We start from the raw sequence: 22,271 nt of genomic DNA on the forward strand, positions 1-22,271 counted from the left end.
CACCAGACGAGCCACAATAATCACCCTGAAACATGTCCTCCCAATCTGTCACACTGTGGCATGTGCCAGGAGTGACCTTGTAAAGCCAATATTAGTTCACAAAGATGCTACAGAAGAAGAGCAGCAACATTAGGTCTATATACATAAATGCTTTGCCCGGCATCATCATCATAATCATGAGAGGCAATTTGGTTCTCAAACTGCCTGCCCTATTAGGTACTTCTTCTGGTTTTGAGGCTGAAGAACTAAACAGGCCATGCCACTAACAAGCTACCTCCGACAACTATCATTGCACAGAAAGTACTGGCCAAGGTAGACTGATGCACTGCCAGAATTCCTTCTGTTGTGCTGCTTTGCCAGGAGAAAGCAGAGCAAATTACTCAAGGAGGAAATTATTTTGGCAGTTACTGAGTAATTAATTTTTCCAAAGTGGCAGTTATTAAAAGCACAGTTCAGGCACTCAAAATTGCCATAGAAGCCTTTTATTAGGTTAAGTTCAGAAATATAATACAGAAACTTCATCATTTGCCACAGATACTGTAGAAAAACACAGACATAAAAAATGAAAAAGAATGGGATTAGTTCCACAGAAAGGTTTCACACAGCAATACAAGTTCACAGTTTTAAGATTATTATAGTCTGGATCCACCAAAACGTGCTGGAGCAGTACAATTATCAAAACCACTAAAATGAAACTAAACTGCAATAGCATGTAAGTTTACCGTTATATTTTTCCTCATGTTAGAGTGCACAAGATTGCAGCCTAGGAATGATATTTCTGTTTCTAGTGCCCAAACTTTGTGTGTGTGTGTGTGTAAAACTTCCTGGTTAGCAGACCACAGTTGTCATGTCTTGTTGAATGCCTTTATGTACCACTTTCTGTCACAAGTGACCTCTAGACAGTTTAATTTGGTGATAAGATACTTTGTTGGTACAGTATATAGAAGCAATGCAACTTGAAAGAGAAAAATCAATCTGATGAAGAATTTAAGAAAATTATTTAAGTAACACTATCCATGTACAAGTTTCTTTACAGACATTACTCTGGGGAGTAATGCAAGGTGAGCAGAGAGAGACTATTAACAGATCCAAGAAGAGTTTTCAAAGAATCTAAGAATCTTTTCAGGAGCTGTGGTCTCTACCCTCCGAAACTATGATAATTTACACAAAGAAGTGCTCTTTGGGCTCTCTTTCTCTGGCACCATACATAGGGCCATGTTCACAGAAACCCTTCCACATATATTGTTTTTCTGAAGAGGCTAAATAACCAGCCTATATTGTTCTATACCTTGCTGCATTTCAGCTCAGAAATTCGTCTTCAAAACATAAGGAGAGTCTGCTGAATCAGGCCAATGGGCCCACCTAGTCCAGCATCCTATTCTTACAGTGGCCAACTGGATGCCTGTGGGAAACTCACAAGCAGGATTCAAGCACAAAAGCATCCTCCCCTCCTGTGGTTTCCATCTTCATCATAAACCATTTAACAGAGCTACTACTATTACAGTAAAATGTTATGAAGCGTTTTAATAACTTGGTCACAATGAAAAAAACAATGCATTCAGTCATTCAGCTGCAATCACAAGCCTTCAAATACACAAGGCATAGCTAATTAACAACTGCCTGAACATGCAAGCAGACTGAGTTCTAAATTTTATAAAAACAAGCCTTTTAAAAGAAGTTAATTCGACAGTGCCAAATGCATGCATACATATGAGCCTCCAACTATTACTTAGCAGGTCTTCCCATTACATACATTTCTGCAGTAACACATCATGGAGGAACCAATAAGCAACTGTTAGAGGCCTAGGGAATACTAGCAGGCAAAAGAAGCCCCGTTTTCCATCACCAGTCAAGCCATCTGCCACCCACGAGAGGCAAAGAGCAACTCTCCAGGGTGTGCAATCAAATAGTAAACTCTGTTCCTACCTGTCCCCACCAATTTACTTATCTTTTAATATTTCTATACAGTACTGCTTTTCAGTTTATTCCCCCCACAAGTAAGTTTATAACAATAAAAATAACCATATACTAAAAACAATTAGTGTCAAAACTATCCAACAGAAATAACAATATACATACTAGACAAACCTCTTTGGCAGAGAACTCCATAAGTGGAGGGCCTTCCCCAACCAGGAGAGACTTCTCTCCAGTTACCACTCACCTCATCTCACATTATTCCTAAAAGACTCCCAACAGCTTACTTGTTTTCCTGCCTGCGTCTCTATAAGAAACATGAAAGCTAGGAGCAGAGCAAAGGAATCTGATAGCTTTAGTAAACTCTAAGCCCTAGCTGGACTTTTCATCTCTTATTTGACCTAAATCTGTAACGTCTAGAAAGGCAAACAGTTACATGCCTGCAGTAAGGGAGACTTGGAGTCACTCTTCACTATCAGTCTGTTGGGAGTAATTAAAAAGGTCCCACTGCCAAACCTTTACATATAGGATGCCCTGCAAATGCCTGTTTTAGTTCTTTTTAAGAGTTTTCATTCCTTTAGGATTACAGCAGTCCTCATACACTGGCCTGACTTGCACATCACACTAAGCTAAACCATGGCTTAGCTCAACATAGCAGGTGGAAGACTGGAAGAGCAGCAAGGCAGTCACATCTTCTCTGGAAGCCGACACACCTACATGATCACATTAAGTCATGGTTTGGCTTAGTGTGGCATGTAAACCAGGTCACTGTGTCTTTTAGCTGAGCATTATATGGGTATCATAGAATCACAGAATTGTAGAATTGGAAGGGATCATGAGGATCATCTAGTCCAACCCCCTGCAATGCAGGAATCTTTTGTCCAATGTGAGACTCAAACCTCTGACGCTGAGATGAAGAGTTTCATGTTCCACTGACTTGAGCTATCACAGCTACAAGTATTAATTGGTTAATTGAACTATTCAATGGCAATGAATATTCATCAGAGACTGGTCAGATGAAGTGGACTAGTCCACAAAAGCTTATGCTATAATAGATGTTAGTCTTTTAAATTGCCACAAGATTATTCATAGATTTTGCTGCCACAAATTAACATGGCCATATCCCTGAAACTCATCTAAAACTACATAGGCAACTGCATGTAATGTGGTGGACTATATATTTTAAGGTTCAAATAGTTCATCCTGAATGTTATAACTTTTCCAAATTCCAACAGGCAGCACTGAACCTTTCTTCTGGCCATGTTCAGTAAAGCAATCCTTTGCTGCAGATTATTAAGTCTCATTTTACTGCTTTTTGCATGTAATTAATGGAGGTATACATTTGTTCTCACTCCAAATCCCAACACCAATGGTGCCAAAAATCAACAATACATACTACCTCCCTGAAAAAATATTCATTATGCAGTTCTCCTATCTCCGTCACTAAGCATGCCTTTCACTCTCACTGTACACAAGTTAAGATGCATCCAAGTACTCTCAACAGTTCTGGCACTACCTGTTCTATTTCACCTTCAGCATCCCACTACTTCCTTTCCAATGGACAGTGCCAGCTGAAAATACGGAAACTAAGGTCTGCAAATGACATAATCACTTAACACAGGAAGACATCTGGGTATGGTGAAGATAAACACAATATAATAATTTAAGCAGAAAATGCCTCACCCCATATTAACTTCAAAACATTTTAAAGTGCACCAGTATTGTCCAAGGCTTCATATTTCACAACCTGATAGAAACAATGCTTACTCAGCACTGTCACAATAATTTCTATTGGTCTTTCTTCCAAGTAAGTAGGTTTAGGATAATAGTCTTAAGCACTGTCCTAACCGATTCTTTGATTTGCTGCAGCAGCAAACCTTTGGCAAATTGCCCAAGTGAGAGCACGCACCAAATAAATTGCCACTATCAATGGATAGGAAACTTACTTCTTAGTAGACATGTACAGGATTGTGTTGCAAGTCCCACAGAGTGCAATGGGGCTCACTCTCTCAGGTAATCAAGTACAGCAACTTAAAGAGGGGGAGAAGAGGCAGAAATCTGACACAAAGTAGACCTATCAAAGACAAGCTATGTCTGTGAGTCCTCATCCTAATGGGTGCAGCAGTATTGCACTAGTTCGAGCTCATCCATTTCTCACAAGTATAACTTCATGTAACAGCACATGACAACACAGAGGAACTGTGCCAAGGAGAAGACTGTGGCTTCTTTACAATAAAGCCCCCAAACTCTTGGATCTTTGGGTCAAGCAAAAGGCAGGTGTCCTCTCTTGTCCCACCCACCTCTAGGCTCATTTGCTCTCCTCCCAGAGGAAACACTGACTTACCGGCTTGCTGAAGAACCTCGGGAATCATTCATGCCCCCACCCTAAGCACCACCACCCCACTCACCCACGCAGAGGGTGTGTGTCCCTTCATGAGCATCCCGCTCAGTCTCATCACCTGATGCCAGGTCCGGATGCCCATCACTCCACGCACACCTGTGACCCGCCTGCCGCTCGGAAGTCCTTCGACGGACACCTTCCCCCTTCCCCGGCACCTGTCCGCCTTCCCGGGCGCCTCCCCCCAGTCACCTGCAACCCCCTCGGGTGTGCCTCGCCGCCCCAGCCTCCTTGAGACCGGGCACCTGCCACCTTCCACCTGCCCCATTCGGACTCCCCACCACTTGACCTCCCCACTCCGCTCCAGGGGGGGAGAGCAGCCGGAGCTCCCGCCCGGCTCGTGGCCTACCTGTCACTTACCTCCCTGACAGCAAGGCTCATTCACGGGCGCTCCTTCCCTCCTCCTCCTCCTCCGCCTCCCTCCTTCCCTGTCACTTGCCCTCCTCCTAGGCACCGCCTCCTCGTCCCCTCCTGGCTCCATCCCCTCCGGTCAGGTCCTCCTTTCCCAGCCTCGCCGGGGCGCACTCACCATCTTGCGCCCAGTGCTGCCGCCGCCCCGCGCTGGGTGCTCAGGGCTTTCTCGTTCCCCCTCGGCAGCCCCGCTGCACCCTCCTCTTCTGCCCTCCACCCGGCTCCGGCCTCTTCAGCAGCAGCAGCCGAGGCCGCCGCGCCGGGGACATGGCTCCTTTAAATCCTCCTCCTCTCTCTCAGCTTCTCCCCCCGCGCCACCACTCCCCGCTCCGTCCCACCAACTCCCTCCCTTTCTCTACCCGGCCAGCCCAGCTGCCTGCGCCGCTCCCGCCGCGCCCCGCTCCCCTCTCCTCCTTCCGAGTCGCGACCGCAGAGCGTCTCTAGCAACGCGACGGCAGCGGCGCCATGTTGGGAGAGGCAAAACGAACTCTCCCCCCCCCACCTCTCGCTCCGGGATGACGTCATGGGGCTGCCGAGGCCAGGGCCTCAGGCAACTATATTGCGCGTGCGGGGCAGGCTGGGTGGGGTGTCTGAACTAGCTAACGGGCCGGAGCGCTGGGGCAGCTGTGGTGACTCAACTTGCCCAGGGTCAAAGCAAATACCCTCCGAGCTGTGGCAACGTGGCTTCTCTCTTGGTGGCCACCTGTATCCGGAAAAGAAAACCAGGCGCGGGCCACGTTATGTCCAAAAGCCCGTGGCCATTGGGGAGGAGGGAGAGAGGGCAGCGGGCAGGTGTATTGGCACTTCTTGCCAGGAGTTACGCCTGAGGAGACCGGCTGGGGCATTCGCCCCGGGAGGGAGGGAAGGAAGGAGGGAAACCTGCATGGCTCCTTTCTCGTTTCACCGGCCAGCGGCTCCTGTCACACGACGTCCAGAAGCGCTAGCCTCGAATACACTTACTTCTGACTTGGTCCAGCACGCATGGCGGGAAAGAGGCGCGCCCCCTATCGGAGAGTCCTATTGCTAACCCCCTATTCCTAACGTCCCGAAATCAAAGCGAAAGGGCGCCAGAAGAACCCATACATACAAGTTCTTCAGCCTTTGATATGAGTGGGGTTTAGCTGGGTGGCAAACCTAAAAGCGAGCGATCCGTCCGCATCAGGCGTCCGAGCACCCAGGGCGAGTGGATGTTTCGCCACGCAGGCGAACGTCCGTGTTCCGAAGTGAAGGCGGGACAGCTCACCCCACCCTTGTAAACACCAATCAACAATACTGATAATGAAAACGTATTTACTCTCCACGACCAGAGGATCTAGACGTTCATTCTTTGAAGCTGTGCATTAACGCCGCCCTCTTAATTTTGGATATATATATTTTTTGTTTCACTTTGCTTTCATTTAATCCAGAAATAATTGAATAAAAATAAAAGATCATCAGAGTTGACTGCCAAGTATGCATGCCTGCGGGCTTCACACAGGCACTGTGAAATCAGGATGCTGGACTAAATGGGCATTTGGCCTGATCGAGCACCTTCTTATGTAATTATAGGATTACAACTTTAGTATTAACAGAACAAAAAGCAAGCCTGGCCAGATGAAAATCCTGCACAACCAAGAGACTGTGATTCCTATAATAAAATTACCAGGGCTTGTTCCAGTCAGCAGATCTCCCCTCTGTACATTTCTCCAACATTATTACACCATCCAGCATTTTCCAAACATCTAGCCCATGATTCCAATCTCCTATTTTGTCTCTCTATGATCCTCATGAAACCCACGCTGCAATACTATTTAGGTTTACTCAGAAGTCCCACTGAATTCTTTGAAAGGCTACAATCCTACACCCGCTGAACTTTTTGTGACTTCTCTCCTTGAAAATGTCTCCAGTAATTAAACTGGAAAGACGGCGTCAGGAAAAGGGGGGTGGGTGAGAGACCCAAATTGCCCTTACAATATGGGGTTGCATTGTCATCATAAAGTTCCCTCAGACAGTATGGCAAGCCATTAAAAGAAAAGAATACTGGCAAAGTGTAAAAGTAAAGGACCCCTGGACAGTTAAGTCCAGTCAAAGCTTCAAGCCGAGGGAGCCGGTGTTTGTCCACAGACAGCTTTCCGGGTCTTGTGGCCAGCATGATTAAACCGCTTCTGGTGCAATGGAACACCATAAAGCATGGAAACACTTTTACTTTCCTGCCAAAGCAATACCTATGTATCTACTTGCACTGGTGTGCTTTCGAACTGCTAGGTTGGCAGAAGTGGGGACAGAGCAATGGGAACTCACTCCGTCATACAGATTCGAATTGCTGACCTTCCAACCAGCAAGCCCAAGACGCTCAGTGGGTACTGGCAAAGTAAACTGATATTCACACCATGTAAGTGACCTTGCTTCCCAGGCTGCTGTGCTTAAAAAGACCTCATAGATGCTCGATACCTTAGAAGAGCTGATACTTGTCAGAATAAGATATTATTATTTATTATATCTCTATATTGCCCTTCAGCCAAAGATCACAAGGTGGTTCGCAATATAGGTCAAAACCAGCACTTTGAATTGGGCCTGGAAACTAATTGTCACCCAGTGCAGTTGGGCCAGGATTGATGCAATATGCTCAAACCTCTTGCCCTGGTGAGCAACCTGGCTGCCAAATTCTGCACCACTGAAGTTTCCAAACCATCTTCAGAGGCAGTTCCATGTATAACAGTGCTATAGTACAGTGCTTTGGTTCAGTTAAAAGTAATGTGCAAGGGCAAATGCCGAAATAAGTCAGGAAGGGAGTCTGTTAATTGTAGCCACAGGTCACTGACTGGCTTGACTCTCTGCTGTATTTATACCACTGACATCCCCATTCCATACTGTTACGAACTAAATAGTAACTGTTAGGGCCACAGTGGCCAGATCTATAAATGGCCACAGTATCTATAAATAGTTTATTGTATTTTATAGTATTTATATAATTTGTAATAAACCTAAAATAGCTTTAATCTGCCCATTTTGTGACAATGAAGTAAGTCTTTAGACCTCATGTGCTCAACTCACCACTTGGGGGCCACATGCAGCCCTTGGGGGCCTTCAAGTGTGTCTTGCATAGGTGACCAAGCAGCCTTTACTGCTGAGTGTTGCTATCTCTCTGCCATGATTGGGCTTCCAGATATATAATATTTTCCCCAGCCCGCCGAGCAGCTGTTTGGCAGGCTGGGGATAGTGCAGTTCTGATGGTGAATATGATGCACAAGGTGGGGAGGGGGGCAGAGGCTGTCCACCACTGAGATGTGCCTCTGCACCGCTGTGTGTGGTCATTTGGGGCAAAGAAGTTGTACACTACTGATATATATAACCATATGCATTTAAATATTAATAAAGATTCAAAGAGATTCAAATAAAGCAGGTACACTTTAAAAAAATCATTTATTACATAGCATTCTGTTGAGGTAAATTAGGGCCCAGAACCATCCAGAAAAGGAAGTGGGTAATTACTGGAGAAAATCAGTTTATCTTCACAAGATGAAAGGAAATGGCCAAATGTGTGGTTGGTTGGTAGGCAGCAGTTAAACATTCATAATCTGAGAACTGAGCAAACTGTTTCTTCATGTACACAGAAAAACAGACTCTGCTCCAGCTATAGCCAGTCATTACTAAGGACCTTTGAAAGCAATGGAAAGAAAATCACAACCCTTTTGCTTTTCATGTGACTTAGACCACATGCATGTCTACTCAGAAATACTGTAAGTACCACTGAATTCAACTGTGTATCCCTAGGTAAGTGTGTGTAGTCAGGGTTGCAGCTCAACATTACCTGGAGTGAAGCTAATAAATCTGATAAGAGAGCAATTAAATTTTAGTTTTAAAATTTGCTTGCGCTCAAATTTATAGCATCATATTTTTAAACAAGTCTGGTTTAAATAAACATTTTAATCATCGAGTTTCATCTACCCTGATTTATTATGTGTTCTCAGCACTCAACATTTCTGCTTTTACCTTGCCCCACGCCTTCTTTCTCTATACAGTGGTACCTTGGGTTAAGTACTTAATACGTTCTGGAGGTCTGTTCTTAACCTGAAACTGTTTTTAACCTGAGGTACCACTTTAGCTAATGGGGCCTCCTGCTGCTGCCGTGCCGCCAGAGCACGATTTCTGTTCTCATCCTGAAGCAAAGTTCTTAACCTGAGGTAATATTTCTGGGTTAGCGGAGTCTGTAACCGGAAGCATATGTAACCTGAAGCATATGTAACCTGAGGTACCACAGTATTCTCTATTCTCCCATAACTGCAACTGCCTGAGCACTCACTCAGCCTCACCCTCCTTCCTGCCTGAAACCTCCACTTCAAAAACAGTGCTATTGCATGTATTTTGAAGCATAACCTTATTATTGTGCAAATGACAATGATGTAATAGTCTATAACCTGCTCTTTTTTGGGTGATGTTCTTTTAGTAATGGTTATTAAAATTAATGTTTCTTTTTACATTATCCACTCCTCTGGTCTCGCATTGCATACTCCTTCTGAAGCTCTTCCAGTATGAACATAATGTTACACACAGCGCAAGATTCCAGGGGTATCAGTGCTCTTACTAGGGTCTGTGTTTCCTTTTGGATAATAAGGCACATTGTCTTCATCATTAGGGAACATTCATGTTCTTTTCCTCATCTCCTTCCAACATCCAGTGATCTGAACTCAGAACCTCTGGATGCAGACTGCCTGCTAGCATAGGCAAAGGGATCCCTACGTTTTACATATGATGACTATCATAGATATAATAATTTAATATATGGCTGGTGGACAAACACCAGGACACAATTTTTCTAAGAAAGGCTGGTGGGTGATCTAAAGCTGCTGCCTGGGTGTATTGTACAGATCTTGGCATCTTGTCAAAGCTAGAGTCTGCCAGTAATTATCTGATAAGTATACTTCCCTACACCTCATTAAACATCTTTGTCTGCTGACCAAATGGATCAAATGAGCTTCTTGAGGACAGCTCTCATGTGCACTAATCCAATAATTTTGACTTGCATAGTGCAAGTGGTGCCGTCTGCGGTTGTTATATAACTTATATCCAACACAGCAAACAATAATCTTTAGCCTTTCCCTTCACGTGTCATATAAAATGTTACAGCTCCATGAAAGCTCTTTATAAGAAATTGTTGCAGAAAGAGAAGCAATCTTTAATCACTGGAGCTTGAACCTTTCTAGAACATAAACTGCAGTTAACGGCTTGACGGGTGGAAAAGATGTACATTCAATATGTTGTGCATTTAATCAAATAAATAAAGTTTTTCTAAACAATGTAAGGTAATGTTTTTAAATATCTTTAAATTTAAGTTTTCTATTCTTTCCATTATGTTTCATTACGTTTCAACATTTTTAACATATACAATCAAAACACAATTTCTTCTTTTCTCTTATTTTTCTCGACTTCCCACCCCATTTCCCATGAAGTTGTTGTTTCTCCCCTTCTGCTCCCCCACGTCTTCTATCTATTAAATCATAACCACAATATTATAATCTAATCACTTCTGTTGCTCATAGCTCAAATCCTGCTCGTGAGTTCATCATACAGCCGTACCTTGGAATTTGTACAGAATCTGTTCGGAAGTCCATTTGACTTCCAAAATGTTCAGAAACCAAAGCGCGGCTTCCGATTGGCTGCAGGAAGCTCTTGCAGCCAATTGGAAGCCGTGGAAGCCCCGTCAGATGTTCGGCTTCCAAAAATAGTTCACAAACCAGAACAGTCTGCGGTGTTTAGGAGCCAAAATGTTCGAGAACTAAGCTGTTCAAAAACAAGGTACGACTGTACTATATTTCATTAAATAGTCCAAAAAAGGCATTCTTCCATAAAATACTTGTCATTAGATTTTCTTTAAATTTTCTAATGCATAGTCGTTATCTTTTAGAATCCTTAAAAATGCAGTATTACTTTTTAATTAGATGTCATGTGTAAATGTTTGGTAAGCATAACCATCTAATTACTTATTCATTAAAAGCCATATAGTTAATTGGCTAAGACTGCAATTCTATACCTACTTATTTGGTGGTAAGCTCCATTGAAACTAAGTTAGATTTATAGTTGAGTAGATAAGTATAAGATTGCACTGTAGGGTGTGATAGTCCTGACTGATAAGAGTTTACATTCAGATTTCAAAAATACTTTACCAAGTAGTAATACTCTGAGCTGAAATTGACCCTTCCCGTAATATTTTCTTGTGTTAACATTTTAAACAATAACATTTATATTCTGTATTTAGATTTGAATTATTTAATTTTAGATCATGAGCATGTGGCAGGGACTATGGGTATTTTATTTACATACGTTTCCGAGCACAATTCAAAGTGTTGGTGCTGACCTTTAAAGCCCTAAACGGCCTCGGTCCAGTATACCTGAAGGAGCGTCTCCACCCCCATCGCTCTACCCGGACACTGAGGTCCAGCACCGAGAGCCTTCTGGCGGTTCCCTCACTGCGAGAAGCCAAGTTACAGGGAACCAGGCAGGGGGCCTTCTCGGTAGTGGCGCCCTCCCTGTGGAACGCCCTCCCACCAGATGTCAAAGAGAACAACAACTACCAGACTTTTAGAAGACCTCTGAAGGCAGCCCTGTTTAGGGAAGCTTTTAATGTTTGATGTATCACAGTATTTTAATATTCTTTTGGAAGCCGCCCAGAGTGGCTGGGGAAACCCAGCCAGATGGGCGGGGTATAAATAATAAATTATTATTATTATTATTATTATTATTATTATTATTATTATTATATATAGCACCTAATACATTTTCATTGGTTTCATAAATAATGCATTATTATGAAGATTTAAAAACTATATTGTTAACGCTATCAAGCTCCAGATATGTAACTTTTTAATATGCCATTTCCCCCTCAAACGTCACCCTCTGTCATCTCTGTTTAAATAGCTCCTAAGGTACACAAAGGGTCTTTGTGGCACTTTTAAAAAAGGCTGTCACACTGGAAATAACCTGAAAACAGTGATTCACGTACATGTACCTTTCCAACTTCTTCTGCAGTGTAGATTGATGCAAAGGCCTAGCAACCTATATTTTTAGATACAGTATATCTATCCAGTGGTTTCAATTTGATCTATACTACATTTCTCAATATAATTGGTACATACGCCTCCCACAAATACAGACTTCTCCCTCAGGACTAAGTCAATTTATGTATTAGGTGCACATTTGCTTAATACTAGGTTCTGCTGAACTCGGTGGGAATTTTTTCTGAGTAAACATGCATAGGAGTGGGCTGGCTGAGTCTGCAACACATGTATCTTCTGTCTCACCTTTCTAGAGCATTTGGAATTGGGACATAAGGAGAGCACACCTACCTGTTAGCCTAATTAGAGAGAGGAATTGGCATTAGGGACAAAGCCTCACACTACACATACACGTAAGTTCATTAACGAGGCTCTTGAAATTCCACAGTGCTATTTCTTCCTTATCTGTACTGCACATTAAATGGACAACTTAATGAAATCAAGGGGCTGAACATATTGCCCCTGCAATCCTATATAAACTTGAAAACTTTGCCCCGGTAATCAACTTATTGATACCATACAGACTGACTACATCTTCTTTATTGCTTTTTAAAGTAATGTTTTGATCTCGGGTGGGGGAGTCATTCAAAAATATGAAAACCACTAAGGGATAAAGCATAGCTGTAGTATTGTCTCATCTGCAGCAATTTTAGTAAGCACAGAACCAAGGGAAGAAGACTGATAAGGCTTTCAGCATCTGTCCATTCTGTTTAAATTACAGCCCAGTCCTATATTTTCTGCTGCGTGATCAAAAAGCTGATAAACGGCCATAGGATGCTGACTTGGAGAGCTGCAAGTGCTGGTGCAGCAACAACAGCTCTTCGCAGGTGTAAACACAGTTATGCTGCCACCAAGTGGCTGCCCAAAGGGCTTTACACATACATATCCTGTCCTGAAACGGAAATACTGTACTGTGCGGCTGTTTTGTTTTCAGTTTTCATATCCTAATCCTACAATGTCACCTCAGGGTTTGATGGTATCTGCAGAGTTGAGATTGTTTTTCATGGCCAGTTGCTCTGATTTATCTTAGTTATCTTAATTAATTAATTAATTAATTAATACCTTAATTATTTTCATACAATTACGGGGCAAATCCACAGACAAGAGAGTCAAGGACACTGCGATCAGGGAAAGCTCCCTTGCCAGCTCAAGGTTACTGACGATATAAAGAGATCCCATGTGAAACACCAGTATAACAGGGGAGCAATGTACCTCTTTCTAGTCCAATATACTCACAGTCACTACATATTTAGCAAGCTAAGTGATCCATCGGCTGGTAGATCATAGTGGTAGAGTGGATTGTAATGGCACTGTAAATTATCTGGTGCCTAACTCTGCTGTGATGGACTGTGTGCTCTTGAGATGGGACACTTGAAATAGCTGTGGTAAGCCAAGTAAGGCAATTGGTCCATCTAGCACAGTATTGTTGACATTGACAGGCAGTGATTCTCCGGAGTTTCAGGCAGGAGTGAGGCAAAAATTTAGTTACATTTGATAATGCCTGTGGCTATAGAATGTGGTGTTTCCAATTCAAAAGCAACAGATAGCCATCCTCGCAGCTGGTGGGTACAATAGTAGGTTAATTCAAGCCCGAAGCTGTGCTAGCTCTTTTTGAATCATTGTCAGGCACTGAGTATGAGTAATCGAGGGCTTGGCAAGACTTCAGGTGGCTTGAGAAAGGAAGGCACTCAGGTGAACAAGCAAGGAACCATGACTAGAGCCTTCATTTCTAAGACAGAGGGCATGCTCTAAGTCAGATAACAGACCAAGAAGCTATCTATTAAAAGACATATGAAGGCAGCCCTGTTCAGGGACGTTTTTAGTGTTTGATGTTTTATTGTCTTTTTATTGTTTTTGGTTGAGAGCCATCCAAAGTGGCTGGGGCAATCCAGTCAGATGAGCGGCATAACAACAACAACAACAACAACAACAACAACAACGAGGGACAAGTGTCAATGAAGACAGAGGAGCAGTCTGGTAAATGCAAAGCAGCGGCCTGTAGTCTGTCTCAACAATAAATTGCTCAGAAGAAGGATGTATGGCAAACCTCAAGAGTAGGAAATGTGGTGGGATTGGAACATAGGAAGCTATCTCCTATACCTAGTCAGACCACAGATCCATCTCGCTCAAAACTGTCTACTACGAAGCAGTTTTTCAGAGTCTCAGACAGAAGCCTTTCCCAGTTCTACCACAAGATGCTGGGGATTAAACCTAGGCTTTTGTACACAGAACCTGTGGTCTTCCATTGACCCACAGTAATTCCAATACTGTACATTTGATCACCTAACCTGACCCAAGCACAGGAAGTTTGTTGGGCAATAACAGGGGGCCCCAGCTGAGCCTTGCAGTCTTTGATAGTAACTTATCTTTCCCATATTATCCAATGAGTGGGGTCATCTGGAGTTCTGGAGTACCTTGTCAGCAATATGCTGATGACATACAGCTCTACTTTTCCTTTGCATCTGCAGGTATGGCAGTGGATGTGCTGGAATATTGTCGTGCCTCACTAAAGGACTGGATGAAAGCCAACAAACTGAAGCTCAATCCATATAAGACTGAAGGTAGGAGGTTGCCTGCACTTGACGGGGTTACACTCCCTTTTAAGGAGCGGGTATGTAGTTTGGGGGTACTCCTGGATCTTACCTATTGCATGAGACACAGGTGGCCTTGGTTGTGTAGATTGCATTCCATCAGCTTTGGCTGGTGGCTTTACTGCACCTCTATCAGGGCATGGATAGTCTAACTTCTGTTGTCTATGCTCTGGTAACCTCTAGGTTAGATTACTGCAACACATTATGTGTAGGGCTACCTCTGAAGGTGGTTCGGAAACTTCAGCTGGTGCAGAATTCACTGGCCACATTACTCACTGGGCAAGACGGATTGGGCATATTACACTAATCCTGGCCCAACTGCCCTGACTAACAATTAGCTTCCAGGCCCCTTCTTTGTGTGCCTCCTCTGTGAGAAATCTGGAGGGGGGCAACACAAGAATAGGCCTTTTCAGCAGTGGCTCCACACTTGTGGAATGCTGTCCCATGTAGGCTTGCCCGGCACCTTTGTTGCATATCTTTAGGCATCAGGCAAAAACTTTCTCGTGGCACTGTGGGTTAAACCACAGAGCCTAGGACAGAGCCTAGGTTGGCGGTTCAAATCCCTGCAACGGGGTGAGCTCCTGTTGCTCAGTCCCTGCTCCTGCCAACCTAGCAGTTCAAAAGCACGTCAAAGTGCAAGTAGATAAATAGGTACCGCTCCAGCAGGAAGGTAAACAGCATTTCCGTGCGCTGCTCTGGTTCGCCAGAAGCGGCTTAGTCATGCTGGCCACATGACCCGGAAGCTGTATGCCGGCTCCCTCAGCTAATAAAGCGAGATGAGCGCCGCAACCCCAGAGTCAGCCACGACTGGGCCTAATGGTCAGGGGTCCCTTTAGCTTTACTCTCCTAGGTCTTTGGCTAATTAAACAATCTACACATCACTCTAAGTCTGTTTGTCACACTTTGATAGTGTAATCTCCTCCTACACTACATGATCCTTTTAACTGGAGATGCCAATGATGCAGCCCAAGATTTTCTGCATACAAAGCTTGCCCTGTGCCAGAGCTTCGGGCCTTCACCAATCCATACGGAGATAGAATGTGCATGTGATCATTCTGTATATCCTTATAGAAACTGTTGGAGCTCTGCTTAATTCACAAAATGTACATAGCGAAAAGTTCACTTGAAATACTTGCTAGATGTAGTTATTCTTTCACCTACTGTTCAAGGATCTGCTTCAATCATCAAAGGTCTCTCCTATTGAGGATTATATTTGTGCTTTGTGAACTCTAAACTAGCGCAATTTTAAAAAGTAATTTTGCACCCTCTGGCAGGCAGTTCTGCCTGAGAGTTGGGGTCTACGTTCGCTGGTGATGTATTTCATCAGCAGCGCCACTTCAACACTGGCAGAAAGCTAGGCAACCTCAAGACTGGTGATAACTCTTAAAAGATCAGGCCCCTGAAACAAGAGCATGCAGTTATTCAATTTCTGACATTTTAAAAACTAGGCAAACAATATACATTTTATTTAAATTAATGTAATTGTAGAGCAGAGTGGTGAACTGTTAAAAGGTTAAACAAATAATGCCTGCCACCATTACATTTCAGTTTTGACATTGCATTACACTATTATTCTACAAATTCACAAGAGCCCAGATTTGATTAAAGGAAATTACAAGCCACTCCTATTCAGGTCAAAGGCAGATTGGGATGGAGATGACTCCTGCTAATATAGAGAGCAGAAAAGTCACAATGATCAAATCTCAAACACAGAAAATGCTTCCGTTTCTCTTCCACTTCTGTGCTCCCAGACTTGTCTGCTACTTATGCAAAACGGAAAAAGCAGTGATTTCCATTAACCATTTACCGTAAACAGCATTCATTGAATATAACTGCTATGTAAACTGGGTTTTCAGATTGTGCTGGTGGTTGTGTTTATTTCAGAACAAATAAGGATATTCCTGAGGTCACTGTGGTGATGTGTATCAATCGTTATTCTTCACATATGTATTAGAAGCAAAAAATGAGACATGGTTGTATTTAATTTTTTAAAGAAATCCTTGCTTAGTAGAGCACATACAGCAATTTCCATATTAATAATAGGGGCGGCACATAAAACGACTTCAACAATTATTTTAAATTGCCTGGATTTCAAGTCAAGGCTGTTCCTTAACCTGCCCTTGGCTCAGTTGTATCATGCAAAGTCTTGCCTTTGAAACATTTGTCAACTCAAAATGGCCTAATCTAGTCCCTGAAATGGCATTTCATTGATTTAACAGCCCTATGTTCCAGTACCAATTGTTCTGCCTGCCCCACCCCCAAGGCCCTTTTCTGTATTTACAAACACACTCTGCCTAGGTCACTGCTCAGACACTGAGGATGATGTCATCTCAAAAGCACATGTCTTGCTGCAGCATCGAGGTTTGTTAATTCCTCCCAGAAGGGGGCTGTGCAAAGTGCAGATTGAACAGGAAGCAACGGAGGGGGCTTCCTGAAAGCGAAGTAGCTTACTTATGTATATTATTCAGGGCGCCAAGACTATATAATTTAGTTAATCGGAGATTATTGCACGGCGTGTTACAACCTCCATAAGCAGCTTGACGCCCAGAGCATTGTGGGTAGCATGGTTTGTAAACCAACTGCAGACATTTGTGTTGGACAAAATAACAGGCAAGGATTTTTTCAGACTACTGGACTGGAATTTGCCCAACAAAGATAACTGTGAAACGAAGGATGTGACAGAGAACATACATATGACAATCTGTAATGTATTTTATTTATAAACTGGCTGTACATTATGTGAATCAATAAGAGATTCTACAGTTTATATAGAGACATACCAAATGATCACAGTCTGGGTTGGTCAAGGATCACAACTCTGTAGCAGAGGGCACGCTTTGCATGCAGAAAATCCTGTGCTGCATCACGGGCATTTCCAGTAAAAGGATCACGTAGTGAAGGTGACTGGAATGCCTTTCCCCAAGACTCTGAAGGACTGCTGCCAGTCCTTATTGCACTAGACAGATAAGTAGTTTGACTTAGTATAAAGTCTCATATGCTCTATTTTCCCTGCTCCTGTCCCCCATAATATTTTGGTATCTCCAGACTGTCACTATTTTGTGGGAAGGATATAAGCCTACACCAGAAAATTAGGTTTGTGCAATTTAATCCAATGTGCTTTGTCACCCTACTGCAACAAATAAACTAAATAAATAAATAAATACATACATACATACATACATACAGAGGCTTTTTTGCAGTTAGGAAAGTGAGTGGGAAAGCACCATAAAGTGTGGGATGGATGAATGAATGATTACAGAGAAGATGAATAAGTACCTCACAAGCAAATCAGAATGATTGCTGTGTTATATATCTGCCTTGCAAACAAATTAAAAGGAATGTCCAATAAAGACCAGACACAGTCTAGCCTCCATGCAAGCTTTGTGGAAACAAATCAGGATAAAGCCCTTTGAATCCCATTATTGGCAAACATGGCCCATGTTTGATAAAGAGCCCCATTTTAAAACATATTTGAGACTAATCTCTTGCACATACAAATACTTTAAGCTGTGGTTCCTCCTTTCTTGAACATAAAAACAGAGCAGGTAGGTTTCTCCCTAGGTGTGAGCTTGTCTAATATAATGTAATATCCCAGCACTCACTGCAACCTAAATCCTGCAAATGCAATCCTTAGCTCATGCAACATCTAACTTATAATTGTGCAATGACAGCAGCAAAGCAGATTGTTTTGTGAAGCTTTTAAAATCTGAATGGCTTTTTTGGAATACTAGCATTATTCAGAATATTTCAAACTGGTCTTTGGGATTGAGCGAGAGCACTTTATGAGCTCCAGTTCAGTTTGCAGAAATCACGGGACACTTCAGACACCTTGATGAAATTCTAAAATCAGGTGAACTGAGTCACAGCATCTCTAGACTCTGATTTAACAAAAGAGTTGCATTGATGTCCCATTGAGACTAACTTCTGAGTCAACATGTGTATGATTGCATTGCTAGGATTGTGTTACCAATGTTCCACTAATGCATTCTGTAGACCCAGTCAGGTTGGAGAGCTATTAAAATGCAGAAAGTTCATTTATGTGTTGTACAATAAAATCAAGAACCACATCTATGTTCTTGAAGATAGATTCTTTTATTTTTGCAAAAAAAACAAAAACCAACCCTCATTATTTTGGTTTAGGGTTCATATAAAAAACTAAGCGTTAAACTAAAAATCATTAAAACAACCTTTAAAACAACCCATTGCAAAATATAAAAATTTTAGAAGCAAATTTAGTTCAAAAGGCATTTTTATTTGCTGAATAAAACATTGACAGAAAATGTGCTACACTTGGGCAACCTGCAGAGAGAAAGTGTTTGAATCAGTGAGAAAATTATTTAAAACTTCGGTATTAATGGTATATAGAACATTACAAATTTGAGACTAAAGTGGCAGTTAGGTATATAAGGAACACAACTCATCACCAAGGTGCTGGTCTTAAATTTTAACATTCAAAAGGTTTAGGAGTGGATCAGAATAGCTCAAGGACCATCAACACCTGCATGCATCTGCCGTTATTGAGACCCTTATCAAAACCTCTCTCTCTTGTAAGTTTCTCCTCCGTCTACAGCAGGCAGTGAGTGACCTGGGATAGGTGCCTGATCTTTGGCGCATTCTAGGGTCACATTAGCTTGAACGTCAGACCTTTGTATGACAATCATGCGTTCCACTACAGCTAGTCTGACATAGAATTGATCTTTAGTAGGTTGAAAAGGAAGAACGGTAATGGTAATATGTTGTAATTAGTCGGTGTAGAATCATAGAATCATAGAGCTGGAAGAGACCACAAGGGCCATCGAGTCCAACCCCCTGCCAAGCAGGAAACACCATCACTAGAATGAGACACAAATACCGTAATCTGTTTGGTTATTTGCCTCCGGTGAGAACTATCAGAATGGTAATGGAGCTGAGGGTGACACACAAATACTGCCCTTATCTTTCCCACAATAATAATAATCGGGGGGGGGGGGGGGGGGGCGGGAGGTGACACTGTGTGTAGGAATCCCGTTTGTAAGGATAGTGTATATGAAGTTGAATGCTACAAAAATATAAATATATATGAATGGGACTTTTCCCCTTGAGTAAGAAAACAGTGAAAGTTGCCTCCTTTGCTTATTTCAGATTTGCATGCTTATGTATGTACAGTACTGAAGATGATATGAGTTGCCTCTGAAATTTATATATCTGTTTACAAGCGTAAGATATTATTCACTCTTTCTGGAGAGCAGTTCCCGGAGCAAGGAGTAACAGGCATCTGATTCCCCACCGCCCGCTCCAAGCAATTAAAACATATACAGTGTGCATATATCTATATATAATCCAGTCCGCGTTTTTCTACCGCCTGCCTGGCTGTCTTGTCTGTTCTGAGGCACAATCTACCTTGCTGCCTTGCGCTTGGTCCCGGCGCCGGTTGCGATAGGCACGTGCGGAATAGCTCCATGGGCGTGCAGCGCTCCCATTGGCCGAGCCGGCCGCCCGTCGGGCGGACGCGGGGGGCTGCGTGAAAGTGTGCGTTGCACGGTAGCACTCCGCTGCTTGTGTCTGTCGGTGTCTGGGGCCGGCCCGGCGGGCGGCGTGTGGGGGAGGCGGGGGGCGCGCACGCGCGCGCGCGGGGTGGGGGGGGAATTGACGGAGGGGGGCCCCCCTTCGGTCCCGCGCGCTGTCTCGGCCAAGATGGCGGCGGGGACGGCAGCGGCGGCGGCGGCCGTGGCCCGGCTGGAGGGCCGCGAGTTCGAATACCTCATGAAGAAGCGCTCGGTGACCATCGGCCGCAACTCCTCGCAAGGCTCGGTGGACGTGAGCATGGGCCACTCCAGCTTCATCTCCAGGAGGCACCTCGAGATTTTCACGGCCCCGCCCGCCCAGGCCGCCGCCAACAGCACTGCCGGCCCCGCCGCCGATGGGACCGGGCCCCAGCCCGATGGTGCTGCCGCCGCCGCCGCCGCCCCTGCCGCCCCTGTACCGTCTGGCGGCGGGGGCGATTTCTATTTGCGCTGCCTCGGCAAGAACGGCGTCTTCGTGGACGGGGTGTTCCAGCGCCGGGGGGCGCCGCCGCTGCAGCTGCCCCGAGTGTAAGTGCGGAGCGGAGAGGGAGGGACGACCGGGCGGTGCGTGCGAAGCGGACGGGTGGAAGGAACACGCGCTCCGGCGCCACTGTGACCTCCTTTTCTTCTCTCTCTTTCTCCCCCCCCCTTTCCCCGTTCCCGGTGTGTCAGTCAGGGGGGCGTGAGAGAGGCGGGTTCAGGCCTCTCCGCCAGGCGCTCGGGAGGAAAGGGAGGGACGGCACCACGCCTTAAGGCTCTTTCTGGCCGCGGCACCCGGGCAAGGAGGCTTGAAGGGTGTCTGCAGCAAAGGAGCAGCAGCAGCAGCAGCACCTGAGCCCGATTTCTTTTCTGCCAGGCTGGCGTGGGCACCTCGCGTGGTCGCTCGCCCGGTTTCCTAGCGCTTTTTGGAGCCGTGATGATTTATATATATAGCCCAGCCCCCCACCCCCTCCACCACCAGGCGGTGTATTTATTTGGATGTAACTCGTGTTGGTTCGAGGCTTAAGTCGTAAAGGCTGCACAGCCCTCGACAAAATAACTCCTTTTGCCCGCAACGTTGATCGGGGCGAGAGCCTCCTTTCAAGCCACGCACATCTGTCATCTTATCGATTTGTATTTCCCCCGATGCTACAGGAGGCTCCGTGTCTTCCAAGGGGAAAACGAAGCACTACAGACCTCCATTCCGTGCTCTGAACGAGAATGCCTCGTGATACAATAGCCTTGTGGCTAAAATGTCACTCCAGGGTTTAAAAATAATAATAATAATTCAGAAAGTGTGGTATGGTTTAGAAATGGTCTGCTTTGAAATGATATCGATTAGGAAATATTAATGGAACACCCTTTTTGAAACACAATAGTTTTCGGAGGTATTTAACTAATACTGCTTGTTAACCAGTTTCCTAAATAAAAAAAGCCCCAGCAACACTTGTTTTAAGTCAGCCCTTTTTAGGCACTTCAATACTTTTTACCATTGCTTAGTTATGTTTCTGTGTATAATGCTGTATTGTCAATACAGTTAAATGACTTGTTTGACCTCTATCAACTGTGACTTCCATTCATACTGTTGGCAACCATACAGAAAAGCAAAGCAAATAGTCTGCTTTGCCTTGTTGAGTTATTTTGTTGAAACTGAAAGAAATCTGTTAGGAAGGCACAAATACATTGTTTTTAACCATGGTTGTGCTTCATGTACTTAATATACTGTAATGTAAAAGAAAAATCAGTTTTATATTGAGTGATGGGAGCATGTAACTTTTAATTTTAAAATTTGAAATGATACTTTCTCCTCCAATCCACACCTGAAGATTTGTCACTGTGAATCTGAATATTCATTTGTGAGGAAAATCCTCTTAAGCATTTCATTTGTGAATTTGGTCTGTTCATTGTGATGATTTTGAGAGAATACTTTATTTAATTTTGTAGCTTAATGGGTTGTGATAGTTTTCAGAAGACCTTACAAATCTAGGAATATAGGAAGTCAGGTAACACGTGGTTTGAAATAAGACTGCTCTGTGATTACATCTGTTATTGTTGTCATGATTCCCTTCAGTGCATTATATGCACAAATAGCAAAACCCCCCCCCCAAAAAAGTTGGGAAAATTCAAAGTCATTAAATGGTTAAATCACCATCAAGGAAAAAAAATGCTGTTTAAAATGTTAATTTCAGGATGTAGCTAGCTGTGTTAGTGACATGTCACAGCATTCCAACCTGTGGTGTGTCTGAGAATGGTGTAACATAGTACAATCACCTACACTGAGATACCATTTGCAAAAGAAATTTGAAATAATATGCAAATGTTAAGACTGATTCCGTTTTAAGCAGCACACTGATAATCCTATATTTATGTGAAATAACTAGTTATTAACTTAAAATGTGTAATT

At 43.7% G+C, this 22,271-nt stretch overlaps 2 protein-coding genes across 21 annotated transcripts in view; one reads left to right on the forward strand and one right to left on the reverse strand.

Moving 5' to 3' along the window:
• Positions 1-6,117, reverse strand: part of WIZ (WIZ zinc finger) — a 56,361-nt gene extending 50,244 nt beyond the window's left edge. For 8 of the 19 annotated variants that reach the window (XR_014508591.1, XM_083429645.1, XM_083429643.1 and 5 more), the window contains exon 1: positions 4,673-5,208. The gene's annotated coding sequence lies outside the window, so the exon portion shown is untranslated. Of the gene's footprint in view, positions 1-4,373; positions 4,395-4,661; positions 5,209-5,683 lie in introns of those variants that run through there. The other 11 variants (XM_083429647.1, XM_083429655.1, XM_083429642.1 and 8 more) reach the window with 6 other exon arrangements.
• A 13,878-nt stretch (positions 6,118-19,995) lies between these two features.
• FOXK2 (forkhead box K2) overlaps positions 19,996-22,271 on the forward strand; it is a 31,361-nt gene continuing 29,085 nt past the window's right edge. The window contains exon 1 of one of the 2 annotated variants that reach the window (XM_083429678.1): positions 19,996-20,416. In XM_083429678.1, the coding sequence (XP_083285804.1) occupies positions 20,019-20,416 (398 nt within the window). In that variant the 5' untranslated portion in view covers positions 19,996-20,018. The remainder of the gene's footprint in view (positions 20,417-22,271) is intronic. The other variant, XM_083429677.1, reaches the window with a different exon arrangement.

The sequence above is a fragment of the Podarcis tiliguerta genome (assembly GCF_965153285.1).
Source record: "Podarcis tiliguerta genome assembly, chromosome: 2".
Lineage (NCBI taxonomy): Eukaryota > Metazoa > Chordata > Lepidosauria > Squamata > Lacertidae > Podarcis > Podarcis tiliguerta.